Source organism: Aplysia californica, unplaced genomic scaffold (genome assembly GCF_000002075.1).
Source record: "Aplysia californica isolate F4 #8 unplaced genomic scaffold, AplCal3.0 scaffold00960, whole genome shotgun sequence".
Lineage (NCBI taxonomy): Eukaryota > Metazoa > Mollusca > Gastropoda > Aplysiida > Aplysiidae > Aplysia > Aplysia californica.
Genome location: NW_004798230.1, coordinates 179,755 through 202,753, shown reverse-complemented (window position 1 = coordinate 202,753; position 22,999 = coordinate 179,755). Strand labels below are relative to the sequence as shown.

At 40.5% G+C, this 22,999-nt stretch overlaps 1 protein-coding gene across 1 annotated transcript in view; it reads right to left on the bottom strand.

The window, feature by feature from the left end:
* LOC101861400 (putative pyridoxal-dependent decarboxylase domain-containing protein 2) overlaps positions 1–13,672 on the bottom strand; it is a 40,853-nt gene extending 27,181 nt beyond the window's left edge. The window contains exons 1-6 of the mRNA XM_005110888.3: positions 13,252–13,672; positions 7,881–7,957; positions 3,622–3,696; positions 2,953–3,039; positions 2,134–2,292; positions 1,648–1,837 (exon numbers count right to left, since the gene is read on the bottom strand). Coding sequence (XP_005110945.1) covers positions 1,648–1,837; positions 2,134–2,292; positions 2,953–3,039; positions 3,622–3,696; positions 7,881–7,957; positions 13,252–13,401 — 738 coding nt within the window. The 5' untranslated portion in view covers positions 13,402–13,672. The remainder of the gene's footprint in view (positions 1–1,647; positions 1,838–2,133; positions 2,293–2,952; positions 3,040–3,621; positions 3,697–7,880; positions 7,958–13,251) is intronic.
* Between the last annotated feature and the right edge of the window lie 9,327 nt (positions 13,673–22,999).

The window sequence follows — 22,999 nt, the reverse complement described above, 5'->3', positions numbered from 1 at the left end:
TTTTTTGCATGCGTGTTCATAAACATTTGATCTAAACATTTGTTTGTTGTTATTTTCCTAAACGAATTAGAACATTTTTAATAAATTTTTTCCTGAGGTAGAATTCACGTTTGCAAAAAATCCGTGAAAAATCCACACTCCAGACACCACCAACAAAAATTTATTCCCTATATAAAAAATTCAACAGACAAATATTTAGTATTACATCTTCTCTTCATTCTGTGAAATGTTTATGAAGATTGGATGAAAAATGGTGGAGTTATTCAAAAAAGTATAGAGAAAATTCGAGTTACGAGAAAACGGCCGATAAAGAAAAATAAAATACTGACTTTATGAGGAAATGGCGGTGACAGAGAGAGAGAGAGAGAGAGAGAGAGAGAGAAAGGGGGGGGGGGGGGGGTGGTGTCAATTTGTTACATTTATTGTATGAGGTGTAGCCTACACATGCGAAATATTCCCATGACGTGTAAACTATATTATCTGAACGCATCTTAATCTACCACACAATAGGACACTGTCCAACAATGGATATACACAGAGACGATCGTATTGTCTATAACAAAGGAGGCATCTCTACTTACTTTTTTGTGACAAACATTATTGATCCAGAGCATTGCTTGGCAAGGAGGAACCTTTTATGTTGCCAAGTTTCATTCAAATATCATGACTTTGGGTTAACATATGACTGATAATCTTTGTAAATCTGTAAAGAACACCACTTTTTTTACCTGTTAATGTCTTTACAACTCAAAAAGTATGACAGATATTAAAAATCTGACTGCATGACTAGATTCTGCATTAAAAAATGTACTAGACTGCCAAGTTTCATTTACATATTCCAAGAAATAGGCGAGCTATGACAAATTTTGTCTCAAAACGCACTGAAAACGGCCACATTTTTACCCATAAACGTCTTCATAACTCAAAGAATAGGATAGCTATGAAAAATCTGAAAGCAGGACTAGATTCTGCACTAGAAAATGTACTGTGTTGCCAAGTTTCTGACGAATATTGTCTCAAAACTCACCAAAGAACGTCCCATATTTTGGGGTTTTTTCATTATATAAAAGTGTACCAGAAATTAATTGATTAAAAAATCCGTAACTTTTTTGTTTATTGATGGATTCAAAAAGTTCCATGTTCTGTGAAGCTACAAAATGCACCTATTTGCAAACACTTTATGGCAAAAAAAGGATTTTCGTGGTCATTGCTAATATATGGCATTTACAGTGCCTTTACCTTCAATAAATCCACACTGTTCTTGGGCTATTTCTGGGATAATTTTACTTCGTATTCTCATCATAATTATTCTGAGTAACACAAGTCTATTATCTCTCACAACATCTATCACCAGTCTAACACTCGTCCACTATCTCTCACACCACAAACGTCAGTCTAACACCAGTCCACTATCTCTCACATCACAAGACGTCAGTCTAACACAAGTCCATTATCTCTCACACCATCTAACACTATCTCTCACACCACAAACGTCAGTCTAACACCATCCCACTATCTCTCACACCACAAGATGCCAGTCTAACGTCAGTCCACTATATCTCACAGCACAGACACCACCAGTCTAACACCAGTCCACTATCTCTCACACCGCAAATGTCTGTCTATCACCAGTCCTTTATCTCTCACCTGCTGACAGAGGTATTGTCCTAGTCCCGGCGGTGCGACAGCGCTGATGTAGATGACTGGTGGCCGGGAGTACAGTGCTTCGAAGCCTTCGGTGGCATACTTCGGGTACCTGGTGTAGAGGGCCAGTTGTCCAACACGGGCCAGACCTTCAAACCTCTTGTCATGGTACACTGGCATCGAGTCTTTGAACCTGACAAAAATATAAATAAATAAATAAATAGATGAATAAATAATGTGGGTTTTTTTCAAAATAAAAAAAAAATTTTTTTTAATAAATAAATAAATAAATGAAAACTTGTTTGCTTGTCTGTTTGAGTAAGACAAGTTAGTTTAATTTTAGTAAGGTTATACGGCGCTCGCGACTGCATAAGGTCATATGAGCGTCAAGGGGTGGATTGTTTGTTATAGTAAGGATTTACGGTGCTCGCACCTGCCCAAGGGCATATGAGCGCAAACAACAGGTGGAAAGAAAGAAAACAGGATTACCTGAAGAGCCTGGACAGCCACAGCCTGCAGTCAGAGGAGAGTTTACTGGAGGCACGGCCGAGTGGGCCCGGTTCTAGCATGGTGAAGTGAGCGGCCAAGCTGTGAGCCGTCACCGTCAGTTTACTTGCCTCGTCAAGATCAGTCAACTGGGCTTCGTCGCTGAAAGAAATTAAATTTGTATTAAATGAAGGTGTTTTTACTCCCCATATTTTACTTTTCCAATCCAGCGGCCATCTGGGTACTAGCCCTTTGGCCTGATTTTTACTCTCCATCATAACAGTTTAGATCATTTAGGAGACTGGCTTCTGGCCCTGCCAGTCAGAGCGAATCCAGGCCGAGAGGGATTTATAACATCCCAGCAGAAAGACTGAGATACTCATAAATTTTCTACACTCTGGAATTGAACTCAGGTCTCCCGCATACAATAGCCAAGCCCCTAACTGTTCTGAGGTTCAACTCCTTAAACAAAATAAAAATTGAACAAAAAAAAAACGTAAGCATTGTGATAATGGGAGCCAGTGACTTAACCTTGGCACTCGAGAGTCATGATCACATATCGCTAAAAGTGAAAACAGAGCAAAATGGAAATGATGCCCTGCAGAAAAATATGGTTTATACACTATCTTTTCTCATATTCTTTCCTACTTCTAAAAGGTTGAACTGTAAAGGAAATTTCAGTCAAAAGACATTATGATCACCATTTTATCCGAACCCCTCTGCCAATTTGATATATCTAAACGAAAGAGGACAAAGTCTGTTGAACTACCAGTGCCTGCAAGACTAAAGAAACACTGTCAACTTTTAAACATGGAAACTTACTTGAGCTGAACTTCGTTCCCATCACCAACTTCCTCATAGAACAACAGCTGGTCCACAAGCTTCATCACGTCAGCTTCATCCTTGCCTCTGTACACATGATGAAATATAAAATCATAAAATACAAACCATGACCACACAAGACAAATACAAAAATCCAAGATAGGAAAACCTCACAATTCTGGTTGAATAGGGGAGAAGGAAGAAAAAAAACCCTAGAAAAAACAAACAAAAAAACATGCAACATAAAGGAAAGAGGGATGAGATGAGCATGGGCAAGCAGTACCAGCTGCATGCCTTATTCTTATTCCTCCCCCCCCCTTCCACCCACTTACTCACTCACTCACACATAAATACACGCACACACAGACACACACATACACACACACACACACACAAACACATACACACCACCCCTCCTACTCCCTCCCCCTTCCCTAACTAAACACAAAAAATAACATTTTGTAGGATGAGAGAGGGTGATGGAGTAATGGTGAGACATTAATTTCAAGGAAACTGTTTACACTATTAACTCTATCAAGACTTTTAATCTATGACACTGTGTCTTTTAACTAACAAGCTATCGTCAGTCTACTATCAATAATATTATAAGGACATACCCAGAAAGAGTCAATCATTAGCAAAAGAAACAAAAAATGGATTCCAACTTACCCTCCTTTCAACTCCTCTGGAATGTGAGACTGCACTAGTTTCTTGTACCTCTTCTTCCTATCCAGCTCCATGTCCCTGGTGAACAAGAACAACAGAATTTCTGTTATTTCAGGTCAAACAAGCTAGAGATAGTTTGTTCTTCCTTGAAGAACAAGCCATAGGGATTGTCAAGAACAATTTTGTAGTTTCTATTATTTCTTGATAAACAAGCTGTAGAGATTGTCAAGAACAACATTAAGAGTTTCTACAAGTAAGCTCTTGACGAAAATGCTAAAGAGAATAGTGTCAAGAGCATCATAAAAGTTTGTGTTATTTCCTGAAGAACAAGCAGGAGAGATTGTCAAGAAGAACATTAAGAGTTTTCATAAGTAAGTTTTTGACGAAAATGCTATACAGAATGTCAACAGCACTATAAGAGTTTCTTATTTCCTGACGAGCAAGCTGTAGAGATTATAGTGAGCAGGGGTTCACCTTTATCACATTCATTATGTGGCTTGCTGCCAAAGTCGTATCAACAGTATCCATCACAAAGAAGAATATCTTTCAGTTCTGTCTCTTCACTTCACTTACTTTCTATTACAGACAATGAGCACAACCAGAGCACATATTTCTTTTGATGCAAAACTCCTGGAAAAACTTACGGCAACACAAGATACCAAAAAGATGAGACATCCAGCTAAAGAAAATCTGCATCCTCAGAGAAGACCGTTTTGCACCCAACCCAATCAATAAATATGCTGCAGAGACTGTGTGCTGTTAACAGCTGTGCTTTGTTTTACAACACATTGTGTGTAAAAAGGCAGAAAATGTTTGTCCTGGAGCCAACTTTCTCCTACTGAGCAAACAAACCACAAGGGCATCAATAAATACACACATCTAAACGCCTGCTTTCATGTCAATTAAATAGTAGCCCTGTGCTGTAATGTCCACCCTAGATCTCCTTCTTTCTCTCCTTCACACAGACCTGACATTTTCAGTCTCACTTTCTTTCTCTCTCCTTTGTTTATTTAACCTCTGCCGTTCTCATGATCCTCTTCAGTTCTGTCATTGTCATCCCTCACTTTCACTCTCCCTCATCTATTGTAAGTTCTTTATCCCTCCTTAAATTACCACAGCACCCAACCACCTGGAAAAATTGCAATATATCGGGAAGCTGTTACAATATCGCTTCTTTTCCAGCTGTTGCCTGCATTATTGGATTCGTAGCTAGATTCACATAACCTTCCCAGACTTTGGGAGAGAGAGAGGGTTGGGCGGGGGTGTGATTTGGTCAATACTGAAATCTTGATTTCATAATCCCCCCCCCCCCCCCCGCCAATCCTTTAATTTTTTCAAGTCAGTACCATTCATCAATTCAATATCCTTGTCATCAATACACAACTGTCAAATCTTTTTGTTTTAGTAAGAGTTTTACGGCACTTGCAACACAATAAGGTCATATAAATGCCATAGATTGCAGGTGTTATAAGAGAGTAACAAACACAAAAAAGGAGGAGGAGAGAGAAATACCATAGTTTTTTTATAGGAAAGAAAGAGTAAACCATACTAGAGCACCCGCCAAGCACCCACTGTCAAATCTTTCAAACCAAGGATCAGACTAACTGCACAGTGGGTCAACGTGGTGGGCACTGAACAACTCCCCCCGCCCCCCCCCCCCCCCCGACCCCTCAACAAACCCTTCAAAAACACTTTTCTGCATGCAATGAATCCAAACTATTCCAAGCAAACCCGCAACAACAATGTCAGAAATGTTTAGTAAAGGACTGTCTGACTGACTTATGGGCTTTGTTCTCATTATTGTTCACAAATCTCATCTTGTAAGTTCATTTTTCTTCCATATCCACACGTTTGTGAGGAGCAAAATTAGAAAAAAGAGAATATGTGAGGCAGCGTGATGAAATCAGGCGCCCGTCAAAATAATGAAAGTGAAGAAATTGACATTTTTCAGCAGGTTTGGAAATTTTTATCAAATTTTTGTTTTTTGGCTCAACACCTTCCATGTCACATTTCTGTGTGGATTGTACTGAAAAACGTCAATTAAAGGCATTAAAAAAAAGGAAAATTTCAGTTTTTAAAGGACTCTCAGGCTATGGAAGTTAACAAACTTTGGCAGCCATTTTCTCGATAATTTACATCTGAAGCCAGGCGACCCTGACAGCCTTCAATCGCCAATATTTCGACTTCTATTCAACATAGATGGATATTTTTTTCACCAAAATGAAGGCAAATGAGCACACTTTAAGCTGATACCAATAACCCCATATGCCCAAAAATTGATTCCATGACGTCACGACACATGTATTGTTCGACACATAAATGTGTCATGACACGTGGAATCAGGCGCTCGTCAATTTTTGGGATATAGAGTAATTGATATAATCTTGAAGCATGTTTATTTATCTTTCCTTCTGCGAAAAAAAAACCCAATTTATCTTGAATTTTTCCTTTTTTTTCGTAAGAGTCCTACGGTGCTCGCAACTGCATTAGGTTATATGAGAGCGCGGGACACATTAAACTTTTACAGTTGGTAGGAAATTTTGAATTCTGCACGGGGGGTGGCGGCCGAAGCCTACTCTTATCGACTTTAGACAACCAGGGATCTTTAACGTGCGCAACTTGCACACGGGCCCTCTGAGGCTAGGTTTACATCTTTCCTACCAGAAGATCAGGCACAGAAAGACAGCAGTAAGAAGGAGCCAAGGAGTAGCAGTACAAAGGCTGCAGAAAGAGTCGGGAGCCCAGAGAAGGGGGCAAAGGAGGTGAGGGGGTGGGGGCAGAAAGAGGAGAAAACTTACATATTTTGTGTCATTAATCAATGCATTTCAGTGACATTCACATGGAAATGTATTTTTATATGGACATAAAAGGTGTTTAGGCCTAACCCGTTGCAGAGCCACATCTTGTCAATGATTTTCAGTCCCACCAGCCCTCGAAGTGCCGAACTCGGGGTTTTTTTGTTTTTATTCACCTACTGTTCACAGTGTGCTTGCTTTTCGACCGCATCCTCTGCTGCATGTCAGTACCGAGCACTCGCTACACCACTAGCATGAGGTAATTTTCACTCTGGTGGGATCGAGTTAAAATACAGCCCCTTTTGCATAGCCTGAGTTGCGAACACTTTGAACATTATAAGGCTGAGCATAGTAAAACCAGATAAAGAAAAGGAGGAAAGAGAGGGGATAGCAACAATTTAATTTTTATACCTCTTGTATCACAGCAATAAACTTAACGTTTTTTATCCTGATCGTACCCCCATGGACTCTGTCTTAAGGCCACCACACTATATGAGTTGGAATTCAGGGTGCAATTTCAAAATACCGCATTTCTTATATTTACTCTTATATTTTAATGAAATTAGGCAGTTACGTTGGAATATGAATCATGCAGTTTCAAGATAATGTACAAGACAAAAACAATTAATTACAGCATGCAAAGAACAAAATTGTAATAAACAAAGTTGAGATTTTGTATTATTAGAATATCTAGCTCCAGATTTACACCCCTACCCATCATAATTCATAAGACTGAGTGATTTGAATTCCAGAGTAGTACTCACTTCACCATTATCTGAATCACTACTGGATGAGTCAAATTCTTTCCTGATAATTATGATATCATTATCAGCCACAACGGAATTTACGGCACTTGAATCAGAGTTATTTTCATCAAAATAGTCTATCCCTCTCACGCACACCACCTCTTAGAGTCGGTCGTGACTATGTGTTTTCAAGAATTTTTCAAGCTTCTACCCCCATCAAAAACAAAGAAAAACTGCCATTCACTGGAAAATTGAAATATTCAGACAGCTAAAATCGCCATATTTTTGCGTATTCTGGTAATTACAAGCAAAGCTAGCCTTTTTGACATGACCATATCTAGCTATTCCGAGTTTACCCGTAGCCCGGTCTAGTCCTCTAATAAATAAAGCTTGTAGCCTGCATAAAAAGAGTTAAAAAAGCAACAGTGGATGAAATTCTCAACCCTTTCATCACTGGGGGTGAGTAAACCATCATTCAGCAGAAATGATTCACTAATGCAGTCGAGTCCGCATAGTCTTAAACTGAACACAGCTAATCTGAAAACAGCTGCAAACTGAAAAAAAAAAATTCACAATTAATTTTTTTCCTTCCAAAGAAACCTCTCTCTGAACCCAACCAAACCGAAGAAAATTCAGCAGTCCTGCAGAATTTTGTTTACACAGACTCCTCTCTATAGTAGAAGTACACTATGTTTAACTTTAGAGAGTTTAAATTCCTTACTGGTTGAGTTTGTCCAACATTGCTGTGCTCTTTGCTACTGTTTTCTCCATGTCATCCAGCATTGGGTTCATGAAGCTCTGGGGAAAATCATGGAAGAGATCAATTATTTTTATTGCACACCGCATTCAGTACATTCAGTTTACTCTCACTAAGTCAGTGACTAACTGTTTTATAATAACAGAGAGATGAGACATTCACTAAAACATTTACCTAAAAAACATGGTTCAAGCTCAACAAAGAGTTTTCTTCATTAATTTTGTTTTAGAAGTAAATCATTATTTCAATTAAACACAATTTAATTTCACAAGTAGAAAGTATTACTTTATGCGAGGCTCAGTCAACTCTATAAAACAGAGCGGTGTTCATGAGCCCTTCCACTTCGTTGTTGTTAAAGTTGTGGATAGAGTTGAACAGATGTTATGGACGAAGGGAGAGAGGATTGCGTACAGTCAGTAGAAGAGGAAAGGTGAAGGGATGACGAAGCCAGAGAAGTGCAGAGGACAGACACAGACAGGCAGTGTACTGAAGACAGAGGGGAGCAGAGGACAGAGAGGTAGTGTACAGAAGACAGAGGGGAGCAGACAGAGGCTTTGTGGGGGTGACAGAAATACTGATGAGCAGAAGTCGAAAGATTCGGATCGGTTTTGAATCAGCTGCCTGTCGTTCAACAAAAGAATCTGCCACCTATAATATCACATCGTAAAGGAAGACCAGCGGGATCCATGCAAAAATTCAATGGCCGAACGAAGAGAAAGCAAAAGAGGAAGCAAAACCTTCAGCTAAAGAGGCAGAAGAAAGTTTCAGAACCAGAGGTTATGGATTAAAAAAACATATTGGCTCTATTATGCCTGGAGCATCTCTTTTCAAACAGGAAATTATTGAACTTTGACACGAAAAGGTTTCATGCGAAATTATTAAATGTCAGGAATCCCCCCATAGCCCAAATTACTGAAGATCATGCATTAATGGCATTTCAACAGTTGTGCTTAGCAAAGTTAGTCTGAGCAACTCCAGGTATTGAGGTGCACGGTTGCTGCAGTATTTGCAGCAAGGAAGACTCAGATAAAACCCATGATCGAAATCCAGTTGTCCAATGGGTTGAGTGTTTAGTTCAGTTCAACACTTGGAATCAGGCGGTTTGCGTGAAAGCCACTGACCACAGGCATATATGTTTGTCTTCAGTGTACACTGAAGGTATGATCTATTAACTATACATCTGTCATGAGTCTTTTTTCTGTTCAAGTGTACAACTCTGAGATTTGGCAAACTTAAGGTCTAAGAAAACCAGAAAGGGTTCAGATTGGGTTCCTTTGCCTTTTAAAAAATTGGGAGGTCAGTCAGGAACATCAACTTGCAGAGGTAGTCTTTTTTTTACTTGGTTTAGAAGCTTGTTTTATCTGCTAGTTTTTAAATGTTGAATTTTGTCAAAATGTGAGCAGTTTCACTTGATCCGCCTCTAAACTGGCAGAACTTAGTGAAATCATTTTTCACTTCAAAAGGTGCAATTGAATTGTTGTGGGCTGAGAGAACTGCAATGTTTATCAGAAATGTTCCAGTACCTGCCTTTTAAACACTCATTCTTGTAACATATACTTACTTGGTCATGCATTGAATAGAGATAAATCATATTAAGAACAATGACCTTGTGATGTTTACAAAATGATTCCTGTTGATTAAGAATGAAAAGGCTCATCTAGACTCTATATAATATATGTGTCCCTGCCGGTCAATATAAGTCATATGAAGGAAATTTCCAAACTGAGTTAACATTATTTTTAAAAACTGTCGCCTTTTCCCTAAAATTTAAAACAAAAATAAAGTAACTATGACCATATTTGACGAAAATACAGAGCTTTTATAAAATTGTGCCAGGTGAGGAAACGTGAAAAGGAGAAAATGGCCTCCAAAGTTGAGCAACATGTCTCCATAGCAATGGGGGTCTTAGAATTAAGATAGAAACTTGAAAATTATAGTCGATTATAGTCGTTTATTTTTATCTTAAATGAAACAGAAGACATCAAACTTTCAATTGATCTAAAAAACAAAAATTTCATAAGTCACTTTTTTGCCTTTCGAGCCTCGTAGCTGATAATAGCATATTGCGTCTTACGACTGATATTGACCGGGGGGGAGACAGATATATATACAAGTAATTTTGCTGAAATTTTTCTTTTTTAATTGATATATGAGCCATTGCCAAAACGAGGGGAAAAACACATACATCTCACATTAGTGTACATGAAAAGTGATGCATTTGGGGATTAGTATTTATTCCTCCAAAACTTATACACATGTCAAATATAGGATGTAGAACGTGCCTTAGCAGTTTCAGACCCCTTGTCAGCTTTACAATCTTGAGTTTATAAATTTTGGGTCAAAAATGTTCGTTCTTTAGTGATTCCTGGACTATGACTGTCATTTTCAGCACACCAATGCAAACTCCCAAGAATGTCCAAAATTTAGTGTTTTTGGGCGTTTTTTTTAAACCTGTGCTTTGATTTTATGCCATTTGTCATCGAGAAATGTTCACTTGCTCAAGAAATCGGTTTATTTGTTTGCAAATAAAATAATAATTCGGATCACTAGTGCGTCCGTCGTGTCGTCATGGACTAGGTGTTTCAGAAAGCACCATTATTTTTCAGTAGAATCCCCAAAGCTGGTTAAATCTTTATACTTTTCGTCGTTTATTCAATACTTCAAAAGCCGCAAAGCACGAAAAGAACATCGGGTTCCTAGATTTACGATTTCGGTCGGCTGTTTAACATTAGCCGTAATCGTCGTCACTTTGCGACGTACCGGAAGTCAGAATTTTAGCCTACTTTTTTTTTAACGGATCATCAACAGTGCCCGGATATAATTGTTTTCTCGAGTGACTTCCCCTTACCCACTTTCCCAGAACAGCGGAAGCAACAGCGGAAAGAGAAAAACGAAAGTAGTCATTGCCGTCAGTGTCCGGTGACGCACAAGAATCTTGCGATGAATGTGACGTACTAGACTGTTTTGCGTGTTTTTAGGCTACCCTATTAAATATTTTAGTGAAATTGCGGTGTTTACATTGGATTCCTGAAACAAGAGTGCGATGTGTGAACAAACTTCGTGAGATATGGATCTTTCTGTGGTAATAGATTTAGCTTTTGTGCTTAGTGATGATGTTTGGGGTGTTGTCATGCAGCCGTAAAAGACTGACTGACGTACTAGAAATTACATTGTACTAAGAGCAAACATTTTTTGTCATGTGTGCTCTCTTTACTCAAACAAAAACAAAAAAACCAAGTCCTTGTTTATCTGTCTAACTCTAAAGTACACATTTGTTCTTTGTTGGCATGATGCCTTTTTCCAATACATTGTGTCATCATTGTTTTGTACAAGTAATATTTGTCATCATTGCTAATATAATCAATAAGTTTTCAAAATATATTACATACATGCAAGATTCATTTAGAAGCAAAATGCGCCTTTATTGATCTGTGTATCTCATAAGTGCAAATTTGTTCTCTGTAGGCATGATTTTACCTTTTCCCAGTATGTTTTAAATTGTCATCACTTTTATGTACGAGTACTGTTTGCCATAATTAGCAACATAATTGTGATTGTCCACTGTCTTTGATATATGACCTGATATCTGTTTCAAAGCAAAAGAAATCTTTCCTGGGTTTTTTTAATTCTTAAAGTGTGCATTTCTCCAAGGAGGCATGACTTTGTCTTTTCCTGTAGGCCTACAATGTGTCACAATTGTTGTACAAGTCATGTTTGTCATCACTGTTATAAGTCAGCCCCATTGATTTTGTGCTTTTGCCTATATTAATAGTTTAAAAATTGTTTTAGACATATATGAGTTTTTCTGGTGCTGAGGCTTTGACTGCATTTGTACAGCCTTTCACTAGTGTGATGTGTTGTCAATGATAATGTCCAATGTGTATCCTTTCTTGTACATAACAATGATGACATGTTCTGTGCACTGCGTAATTGTTACAATGCTTGTCATTCATATTACCATTATGAATGGAGTTCATAGTGAACAAAGTCTTTGTTTACTAAACAAATGGAATTTAAAGTGTATAATTTGCCTTGACTGCTTATTTGTTTTTGTCATCACTGTTACATACAAGAAATACAGCTGTTGCCAAACCAACAGACCCATATATCTCCAAAACCCTTCATCTCCTTGCTCTGATACTTTAAGAATATATGTCAATGTGTGACTGACAGAAAAGGGAGTCAAATTGGTAAGAAAAAATTTGTTGAACAGGTAGTTTTATTTACACACATGCCATTCATTCCTTGTTGCTCTCTGAGACATGCCATTCATTCCTTGTTGCTCTCTGAGCTCTCTCTCTCTCTCCCTTTCAGACTGGAACAGAGCCTGAAGTTCTCTCTTAGACAGTTACTAGTTGCAGAGCAACTACACACCTTGTTGACAGAAACCCCAGGCAATCAGATCCAACCCTTACCCTACCCCTAACCATACGGGGGGCTGCCCAGTTTGCCTTACAGCATTTTAACACTAGTTTTAAAAGAAAAGTTTCTTATTCTCCACCTTCAAATTGGTGGTGTAGAGAGAGTCCCACTCTAACCCTTCAAATTGGTGGTGTAGAGAGAGTCCCACTCTAACGTCAATTCAGCTTCAAGTGTTATTCTATTTACTTCCTTTTTGTATACAAATCTAAGCAAATTACTCTGTAAAATTTCAACAGGATGGGGATTCAAATCATGATGTTCGTTAAAAACGTAAACGAAAATAAAATCCACCAATCATACAAATCAATAATCAATCAATCATTAATTTAGAATCTATTCATCTTTTTTTAGAGTACATTATAGTACAGTGTGTTGACATGTTGGGCGAGGCACAGTTGAGGCGGGGTGGGCCTGTGACAAACTGGCATGCTTCCAAACTTACCCCAACCTTTACGACTACCTCTCTGTTCTACTCTGTCTCATAGTGGCCGCTCGTTACGGAAGTCCTCCTGACCGAATTCGTTCAGGTAGCAATTTAACACTACACTAGCCACCCCAGAAAGGTCGGCTAGGAGTACGGCACTGGGCACTGGTGCTGCTAGCACCTGCCGAAATTTATATAAATAATAATAACTTTTTACGACTTAGAATCTAGATTCTAGATCTATTCCTATTAAGTTACTAGATCTAGATCTATAAATCTAGATCTAGACCTATTATCTTATCTCCACCGTCCCCGGCACGTTTCCTTTGGCCTGCACACTAAACCTCTAGATCTAGATCTAGTTAGAGAGGACTTGAGTCTTGACTTCTTGATTTTGATCAGTAGATCAGACAACTTGTTGCGGAAATAAAAACAACGAAAAATACTAGAGTCTACTTCCGAAGGTCTTCTGACTTTTGATAGAGATACCTTGTAGAAACCATCTTCTCCAGTCGGAATCTCTATAGGTCCCCATGGACTGTCATAAGTTGGTTTGGTTTGAGACTCTGCTGTTCTCTCCATGGTTTGTCCATCGGAAGAAGGCAGTTTCGCTTCTTCGTTCGCCATTGGGGTTGCCATCTTGATCGTTTACACGCTGGCAAACACAAACCACAATACAACACCACTCACTGTCACCAAGTCGTAAAAGGCAAAGCAATATTACGATCAACTTTAACTCTTAAGTTTAAGTCATACACTGCTTACAATATCTCTTTCATATAACCGTGGGTACACAGTATGAACAGTGGTGTCAGTTAATTGTGCCTCTCAAACGATAGGCAGAATATTACAGTTTACGACAATAGGGCATGGCAACAATAGGCCTAGACCACAGGCCTAGAATTACCATTGGCCTAGATTGTAGATCTCCAGTCTGTAGGCCTACTTCCGGTCCGGTTCATTTGGGAATTGAAATTTTGATTAAGCCAAATGAAGACAACGGGGGAAAGGTGCTGCACGCACTTGACTGTTCCTTTTTTTCACTTATGGGAGGAATGGAAAAGCCTTCCTTGCAAACGCTTCGCAGCACTTTTTTTAAAGACATAGATTAAGGTGGCGGCCATGAGAAAGTGTAAATCTAACCAAGGAATGCAAATCTATGAGCAGCTCGGGGCTCACCAACAATTCGTCGCCCATCTCACAAAAGGGCGTAAGAGCGTTTTTGGCATTTTTCAGGAGAGCGTTTCAAAGTTTTGGACACTTTTTAAATTATTGTTGTAGCATAAAAATTTGCTTTTTAGTTTCAATTTTTGGCAAGATATTAGCACAACCACTGATTTATCATTCCCAATAATGATTATAGATATTACTTCTTCAGTTTTTAAGAAATTATTAAAAATAGCTGATACGCCTGTTTGTGAGAACATAATTATTATCGTAAAGACATGAGATTGACAATACGCCACATTGTTTGGTAATAGCATAAGAAAAAAGGGAATTTATTCTTGATTATTGAACAGGTTTATCAACTCAATATGGCAAACTGATCTATTTTGGGGGTGGGAAAAACAACAAGAAAAAGACAATGAATAGCTTAATTGGCGTCTCCGCAATATAAAAAGTAAATAACTCAAAGTGTTAAGCTTTCTTACTTGTTTTCAAGGTATTATCAGAGAGGGTTTACAGTAGTATTACTGTAAACTCTCCGGTATTATGCAGAATTTGCACAATACAAAGAGTATAAAATTACTAGTACTGCTCAGATCCGTTCATTCAGGACTGCGCACCATCCTTAGACAACAACAATATTAGTACATGATGTATTACATTTTCAGACGTAAATCTGGTAGACATTGCCGCACAGTGAAAATGGGCACGTCGACATGTATATATATGTCATTTATTTGTTTTTTAACATGAATAATTGCAAAGAATATTGAAGGTAAAAAACAACAACAACGCATTTAGGTTTTTATTTCGAGGAAACGTTGTCACAGTTTGAGAGAATTCTATAGAACAATCGCTTGAATTAAGAAAGCTAGGCATTGATATAATATTATAAGACGAGATATTGATGTATTGCAAAGTGTAATTGTAAACATTGTCTATGATTTATGTTCTTGTGTGTGTATGCCATTTTATTTATCGACATACTTATTTGTTGCGTTTACAGTGTTTGCAGCCGGAATTCCTCAGCCATTATTTTTCAGTAAAGACCATCCAAAGTAATTTTGAGATATAATATATATTATATTATAGTGACCAATATTATTTACTGCCGTACGCTGACAAAACTCATTTTTTATTCGCAGCAGTTTCTTGAAATAACTTCTGTGTGTTAATAAGTCAAATAAAGAGTTCGGAATACAACTCAACATGGCGGCTGAGATTAGCCTGACACACTACTGCAAAAGCTCGAAGAGTATTGCAAACCCATCAATAACGAGGTTTTGGAGCCGTACCGATTTTGGAAGTTACCCCTCATCGAGCCCTTCGACAAGTTTACAACAACTGTTGAGGGACAAGATCGTATTCACTGTGGGAAGGGTCATTAAAGAGAGACTCCTGAGAGAGCCGGAAATTTCATTAAAGCGCACAGTCGAAATCTGTCAAGCGTATGAACAGACGAGCACAATCCTGGGGGAGATGACGGACCACCCACACAAAGTGGAAAAGGTGATGGTCAAGTCTAAGCCTTTCAAAGGAAGAAATCCACCCCCAAAGTCCAGGAGCTACCCTAATAGAGCGCCAGTATCCAAGTCCAGTAGGATGGAATGACACTTCTGTGGAAAGCAGCACGAGGCCAAGAAAGAAAAGTGCCCGGCATGGGGCAAGACATGCTCCCACTGCGGGGGAAGAAATCATTTTCGAGCTAAATGCAAGAAAATCCATTTACTCGAATTTGAATTTGAAGAGGAAGATGCGAACGATGCTCAGGAAGAATGGGAGCATGGGCCTTGACAGAAATGGCCCAACGCGGTCCAACAGACCTCCGCTAGAAGCAAAAGCCAATGAAAGAAAGTCCAGGCAGTAAGTTCAAATCAGAGAGCAACGGCTTGCCTCACGGTGAACGACCGTCAGGTGAGATTTCAGATCGACACTGCAGCCGATGTAAACACAATCCAGAAGCGATTTGTGCGGAAAGAGCAGGTGTCGAAGTCGAGACACACCTTAGATATGTGGAATGGGACAAAGATGAAGCCGGTGGGAGAGACGACACTTGACGTGACGAACAAACGAACGGGCCAGCAAGTCCCTGTCAAGTTCACAGTTATAGTATAGAGAACAACTTAAACTGTCTGCTTGGATTGTCATCATGTGAAGACTCTGTTTTCATCACCATCAACAAGGAGAAGATGATCGCCAGGGTCAACAAAGAGGAAAGAGGAACGCTGGGAACAGTTCGTTTAAAGACAGATCCCAGCATCAGACCACAAGTACTGCCCTGCCGAAAAGTCTAATTTGCGCTGGAGGACAAAGTAAAAGAAGAGTTGAACAACTTGTTAGAGCGAGGAATATTGGAGAGAGTCACAGAGGCCACAGAATGGGTGAGCCAAAAGCCCACTGTGGAGAAACAAAACGGATCACTCAGAATCTGCATAGATCCTCGACCTCTCAACAAGGCTCTTCAGAGGGAACATTACAAGCTCCCAACATTGGATGATGTCCTGCCAAAGTTCAAAGATGCCAAGATCTTCACAAAACTGGATGTGAAGGAAGCGTTCTGGCATATTAAACTGGACACGGAGTCAAGCAAGTTGACTACTATGATTACACCTATCGGTAGATTTCGTTGGACAAGATTGCCATTTGGACTGAATGTCTCAAGGGAAATATTCCAAAGACATCTCGCGACAGCCCTAGAAGACCCCGAAGGCATTGTCAACGTTGCCGACGACATCCTCGTGATCGGCAACGGATCAACAGCTGAAGACGCTGGGAGAGATCACGACAGAAAATGTGAGGAACTGAAGCAGCGATGTCGAGAGAGGGACGTCAAGCTGAACGAAGAAAAGGCAAAGGAAAAGTGTACATAAGTTATCTTTATGGGTCACATGATACGCGCCAGAGGCATAGAACCAGACAAGAAGAAAGTTGAAGCTATCGTCAACATGCCAACCCCGAAGGATGTCCATGACGTTAGGTGGTTCTGCCGTATGGTGCAATACCAGGCACCAGGCCAAACTTTTGAGTGGACTCTCGGACAAACTGCAACCTCTGAGAGGGTTGACGAAAAAGGACACGCAGTTTGTCTGGTCGGAAGAGTGCGAGAGAGCTGTATCTGAGGTTAAAAAGATGATCACGGAAACTCCAGTCCTGATATTCTATGACCTAAACAAGCCATTGGAAGTCCAAGTAGACAGCAGCAAGGATGGTTTAGGTGCTTGCCTGGTGCAAGATGGTCAGCCACTGGAATATGCGTCCCGAACCCTAACAGAGACTGAACAAAGATGGGCGCAGATTGAGAAGGAGATGCTGGCTGTGGTGTTTGGTCTGGAAAGATTCGACCAGTACACATTTGGACGGCAAGTGTACGTGACCACTGACCACAAGCCCCTGGAAACGATCATTAAGAAATCACTCAGCGAAGCCCCAAGAAGACTCCAAAGATTGATCATGAGGAGTAACCGATATGACTTCCCATTGATATGGGCAAAAGGAAGCTCACTCCTCATTGCCGACACACTGTCCAGAGCTGCGATCCAGAGCGTGGATGCAACAGAAACCCCTGAAACAAGGAGCAGTATTCCTGACGCGATGTTGGATAAACTACGGACAGAGACAAGCAAAGACACAGAGCTACAAACACTAGCAAGTGTCATCTGAAATGGATGGCCTGACAGCAAATCGAACGTGCCCGTGGCGGCACGACCATTTTATGACTAAAAGGACATGATGAGCTGGCAAGATGGACTGATACTGAAGGGAGAGAAAGTCCTAGTCCCAAAGGCAATGAGAGAAGAAATCAAAAGCAAGTTGTACGCCGCTCACCTGTCAACTGAAAGTATGCTGAGAAGAGCACGAGAAGTTGTTTTCTGGCCCGGAATGGCAGCTGAAGTCAAGCAGATTGCAGAATCCAGCGAAGTTTGCCAGAGAACAAGACCAAGAAACCAGAAAGAAACCCTGAGACAGCACGAGCAAGGAGACAGACCATGGGATAAAGTTGGATCAGATATCTTCGAAATAAACAAATCGACAGTACCTCGTAACCGTCGATTATTTCTCCAACTTTATTGAGGTAGATTACTTACCTACGGCGTCAACAGAGGCAGTAATCACCAAACTCAAAGTCCATTTTGCCAGATACGGCGTACCGAGAATTCTGGTCTCCGACTGTGGATCTCAATACACATCAGCACATTTCAAGTCATTTGTTGCTCGATGGAATATCTCACACGTGACGTCCTCTCCTGGTCACCACCAAGCCAATGGCAAGGCAGAATCGCAGTGAAAACTGTCAAAGGGATGATGAAGTTTTTTTTGGTTTTTGTTTCAGGAAGCAACATCCCTGCACTCCGGACATGTCCATTGATGCTCCGTTGCTCTCTCCAAAATGTTGCCGAGGGTCCTTCTACTGATTGTGCCAGTGCACATCTGGTTGAACGTTCTTCTGTTCTTTCCTGCAAGGATGCCAGATTTTCCGCTTCCGTTTTTTATTCCCAAAAGCATCACCCTCTCCACGGCAGTACTGGCCTCTGCCTCCCTATCCTCCGCCTCAATCAGCTGGCGAGAGAGACATTTCGGGATCTCGACCCTATCTGGTTGAACCGTATTGTCAACTAAGGTGGCCGCACCAGCCAATCTGTCGGCCCTTTCATTTCCTCCAACACCTGCATGGCCAGGGCAGAAAATCCATGTGAGCGATCGTATAGGCGTTGGTTCAATAGCTTGAATCCATTCTGTTCTCAGGAAACCTTTTTCGATCCTTTTGAGGGTACACATGGAATCAGTGATAAGAACAGCATGGGTTGTGTGGGGGTGATCTTGGGTCATCCAATCAAGTGCTTTCGGGATGGCTTCAATTTCTATACGCATACTTGATGTAGCCCTGCTGCAGGCTCCAGATGCACTGTGTATGATTTTATTGTTGGCGAATGCAACAACTCCCCATCCACTTCTCTGGCTATCTCTTTTTACTGAACCATCTGTATAAATTATAGGATCCCCTGCTTTTGAGTTTGTGTCAAAAATCTCGTTGATATCGCTCTCGTTGATGGCAGCCGCAACATTTCTCCTGTCTCTGCCCATGCTTGTTTTGACCTTGGTGAGGTCCCTGTATTCTCCGGCCACCTGTTCCCATTCTTCGCCTAGTGGTAGGCTCTCAGGTACACAGATTGTTCTCAGGGAATCCTCTGCTTCCGCCATCCAAGATTTTCCTCTCTTGATTCTGCCTCTCCTGTTGTCATGAAGTGCTTTGTGAAGTGGATGATCCTTCTTGCCCATTACACTAAGATACATCTTTGCCTGAGCTATCCTATGGCGTACTCTGATGCCACTTAAACCTAGCAAGTAGCGCATACACACTACTGGAATGTCCTTGGTGCAGCCCAGCACTGCTCTCATTGCCTCATTCTGCACTCGATCCAGCTTTGCGATCTGTGTGTCGGACAGCGTGAGACAGCCCAATCCGTAATCAATGACAGACAGGACGACCAGCTGCAACATTAGGAAGAGCACTCTTTGCGGAATCAGAGCGGCCGCCATGGTCTTGATTGCACCAACACCTCGTTTGGCCTTTGTTACCACATGATTCACATGCTTGTTGAAGGACAACGATCTGTCGAAGACGATTCCCAGATACTTCAGCTCTGACTGTCGGTCGATAATCTCATAGTTGCAAGTGATTGGTGTAGTTATGTCTTGGACAATCCTGTTGTTGAGGGAACACCAAAGTACCTGCGCCTTTGAAGGATTGATAACTGCTTCATTTTGGTCGCACCATTTTACAACTGAGTGAAGTCTTTTCTCCATGTTCCTTGCCATCTGAAGTCTGTCATCTCCGTGCTCGTATGCCATTATGTCATCCGCAAAGCTCAGGACACGTCCAGATTCTTTCTGATGCATCGTTACTTGTTCAGTGTACACATTGAAAAGCACAGGAGAGAGGGGGGATCCTTGGGGCTGTCCTGGAGCAATTGATACCGGATCTGAAGTCCATTCACCCTGTCTCAGGGCCATTTTTCTCTCCACCAGGGCTACTGCTACCCATCTCATCAGATAACGATGATGAAGAAATGTTTGGAGAGAGGGGAAGACCAGTATGAAGGCCTGCTGGAACTGAGGAGCACTCGTCGTCAAGATGGCACCATCCCAGCCAACATGGTGTTCCAGATATCTCCCAGAACTCTGCTTCCAAACATCAGGAGGGAAAAGATTGTTTCTTCTGAGAAAAGCAGGAGATGTCAGTGTCAAAACCACATTTGACAAACAGGCTAAAGACAAACCACCTCTACAGAACCACCAGTCAGTTTGGTACCAGAATCCAGAGAAGAAAGGCTGGCATGCAGGGAGAATCTCCGATAAAGTAAGCGACAGGTCTTACAAGATCCAGGGAGAATCCGGAGGTATCTACATCCGAAACCGGGTGCATTTAATGCCAAAGTGCAAGCCATGGAGATCCTAAAATCAACCTACCAAGATTGGAACGACGCCGACTCAAGAGCAACCATGATGGTGTAGCCCGAACCGATGATCGCAACAAAGCCAGACCTATGACCTCTTCATCTACTGGCAGCGAGGAAACGCCGATCCGTCGTGAGGTGAACCAGCCTAGGCCAGTGCTCGATGGGACGAGCAACATTCAGCAACCAACCGTTTCACAGCCCACAAGCTTGAAACCCTCTATGCCTCGTCCTAGCAGCAATGCACAAAACAAACCCCAATTCACCAGACGTGGCCGCACTGTCAAACCAAATTCCAAATACACATAGAATCTAAGTTTGCATTCAACGATCACTCAGAGAGGGAAATATGGCCTGTTGAAAAATTCATGTGTTTTTATTTACTTACTAGCATAGCAATGTGCGGTCCACAACAACATACAAACCAGCATGACGTTTTCTACTCAAGAATATGATGGCCACACAACCAGAAACAAAAGTCACCGAAGTGTTCGTGAAGATATGAATACATGTACACATACTACTACCAAAAAAACAACAACAAAAGTCTAATTGGGACTTTTTCATATCCGCCGAGATGGCACCAGCAAATACGAGTATAGAACTATAACTAAAGAGACTGTTTTTATTCTCAAGACCAAGATTCAAGATCAAGACCAATGAACATTTTTTAAATTTGTGTTATAAAATGTTAGATCTAATGTTTTAAAGAATAAGTCTAAGGATAATGCTACTCACTCTTTTCTCTTTATTTTGCTGACCTATTATGTTGACAGTGCTATCCAGTTGTTAAAACTTAAACAAGGGGGGATGTTGCTGTACATGATCTCTGTAGTGCAATTTCTGTACCAAACATTCTAAGTCTATAAGTAACTCTCTAACTTATCCCATTAGAGAAACCTGGTATGTGTAAAGTTAGGCCCATTGGGCATATTGTTCAATAACGTCCGTTGCTATGGTTCTAATAAACTAGTAAGTCTGTACCCGCATCTTCTGTGTGTTATTAAGTCAAATAAAGAGTTCTGAACACAACTCAACAATAACGTTCTTCTCAAATTTGAATTCAAATTTGTAAAAAAAACAACTATAGTCACAGTTTTATATGATTTTTTCCCCACTACAGATCAGGCTTTCGATTTGGCAAATAAAAACAATTCGTGCCAGAAGAATTGAAAAAAAAGGCGTTTTGTCATTTTAAGGCAATAGTATGGTTTATATTTACCGTTTACTCTCCTAACCAGTGAGCAAAACAAAATATTGCTCTGTGTCACGTAATAAGATAAGCAGCGAATTTATAGCACTAACGTTCATTTTGTTTTTAAAAATTAATTTTTTTCATTAAAAAAATTTGGCGGGGCAACAAAAAAAAATTGGGGGGGGGGGGAGCGAGAGAGAGAGAGAGAGAGAGAGAGAGAGAGAGAGAGAGAGAGAGAGAGAGAGAGAGAGAGAGAGAGAGAGAGAGAGAGAGAGAGAGAGATTCAAAAAGATTCACAATGATTTATTGATTTGAAAGGTCTTTGGCCCATACATCCTCATATTTTAACATCTTGGTTCGGCACTTACATACATTGGTGCAGCACATCGGATATTTAACATAAATTGGGCGCGCACGTACACATACACGTATGCAAGCACACACGCACGCACGCACGCCCATACACAGATACACACACATAATACATACATACATACATACATACATACATACATACATACATACATACATACATACATACATACATACATACATGCCTATATAATACACCCACGCACATACGTACATACCATACATATATACATGCATAGACGTACATACAAATACTGTGTTTTTGTCACCAGTTTGTATACAATAAATAGCCTTTGTTAGAGAGATAAGTACGAAATAACATAGGCTACGTATCCGATCCATAAACTGAATTTGGATTTTCAATTATCGCAAACGATGTATTTCCGGAAAATAAGAACAGACAGAAATAGAACTACCCCACAGTACTATGAATGAGGCAGCGAGAGAAATCGGGACAGGTTCCACTGTTTTTTATTTGCTTTACCTCAAAGCTTAAAGCCGTGTCTGTTGTTTTTTAACACAAAAAAAGATGTCACTCTTTTTCCAGGTTCAACAACTTTGGATGTATTGGTGAGGTAATAGGACATGAAGTAACCCATGGCTTTGACGATTTAGGTTGGAATAATAGTATACTTGATCGTGTAATGAGAGAGAGAGAGAGAGAGAGAGAGAGAGAGAGAGAGAGAGAGAAAGAGAGAGAAGAGAGAGAGAGAGAGAGAGAGAGAGAGAGAGAGAGACAGAGTGGGAGACAGAGACAGAGACAGAGACAGAGACAGAGACAGAGAGAGGGGGGAGAGAGAGCTGAGATGAATATTAATATATACAGTGAGAGAGAGAGAGAGAGAGAGAGAGAGAGAGAGAGAGAGAGAGAGAGAGAGAGAGGGGGGGGGGGAAGAGCTGAGATTAATATTATATTATATTATATACACAGAGAGGGAGAGAGAGAGAGAGAGAGAGAGAGAGAGAGAGAGAGAGAGAGAGAGAGAGAGAGAGAGAGAGAGAGAGAGAGAGAGAGACTAAGGGATAAGCTTTTAAAACGGTAAGTAAA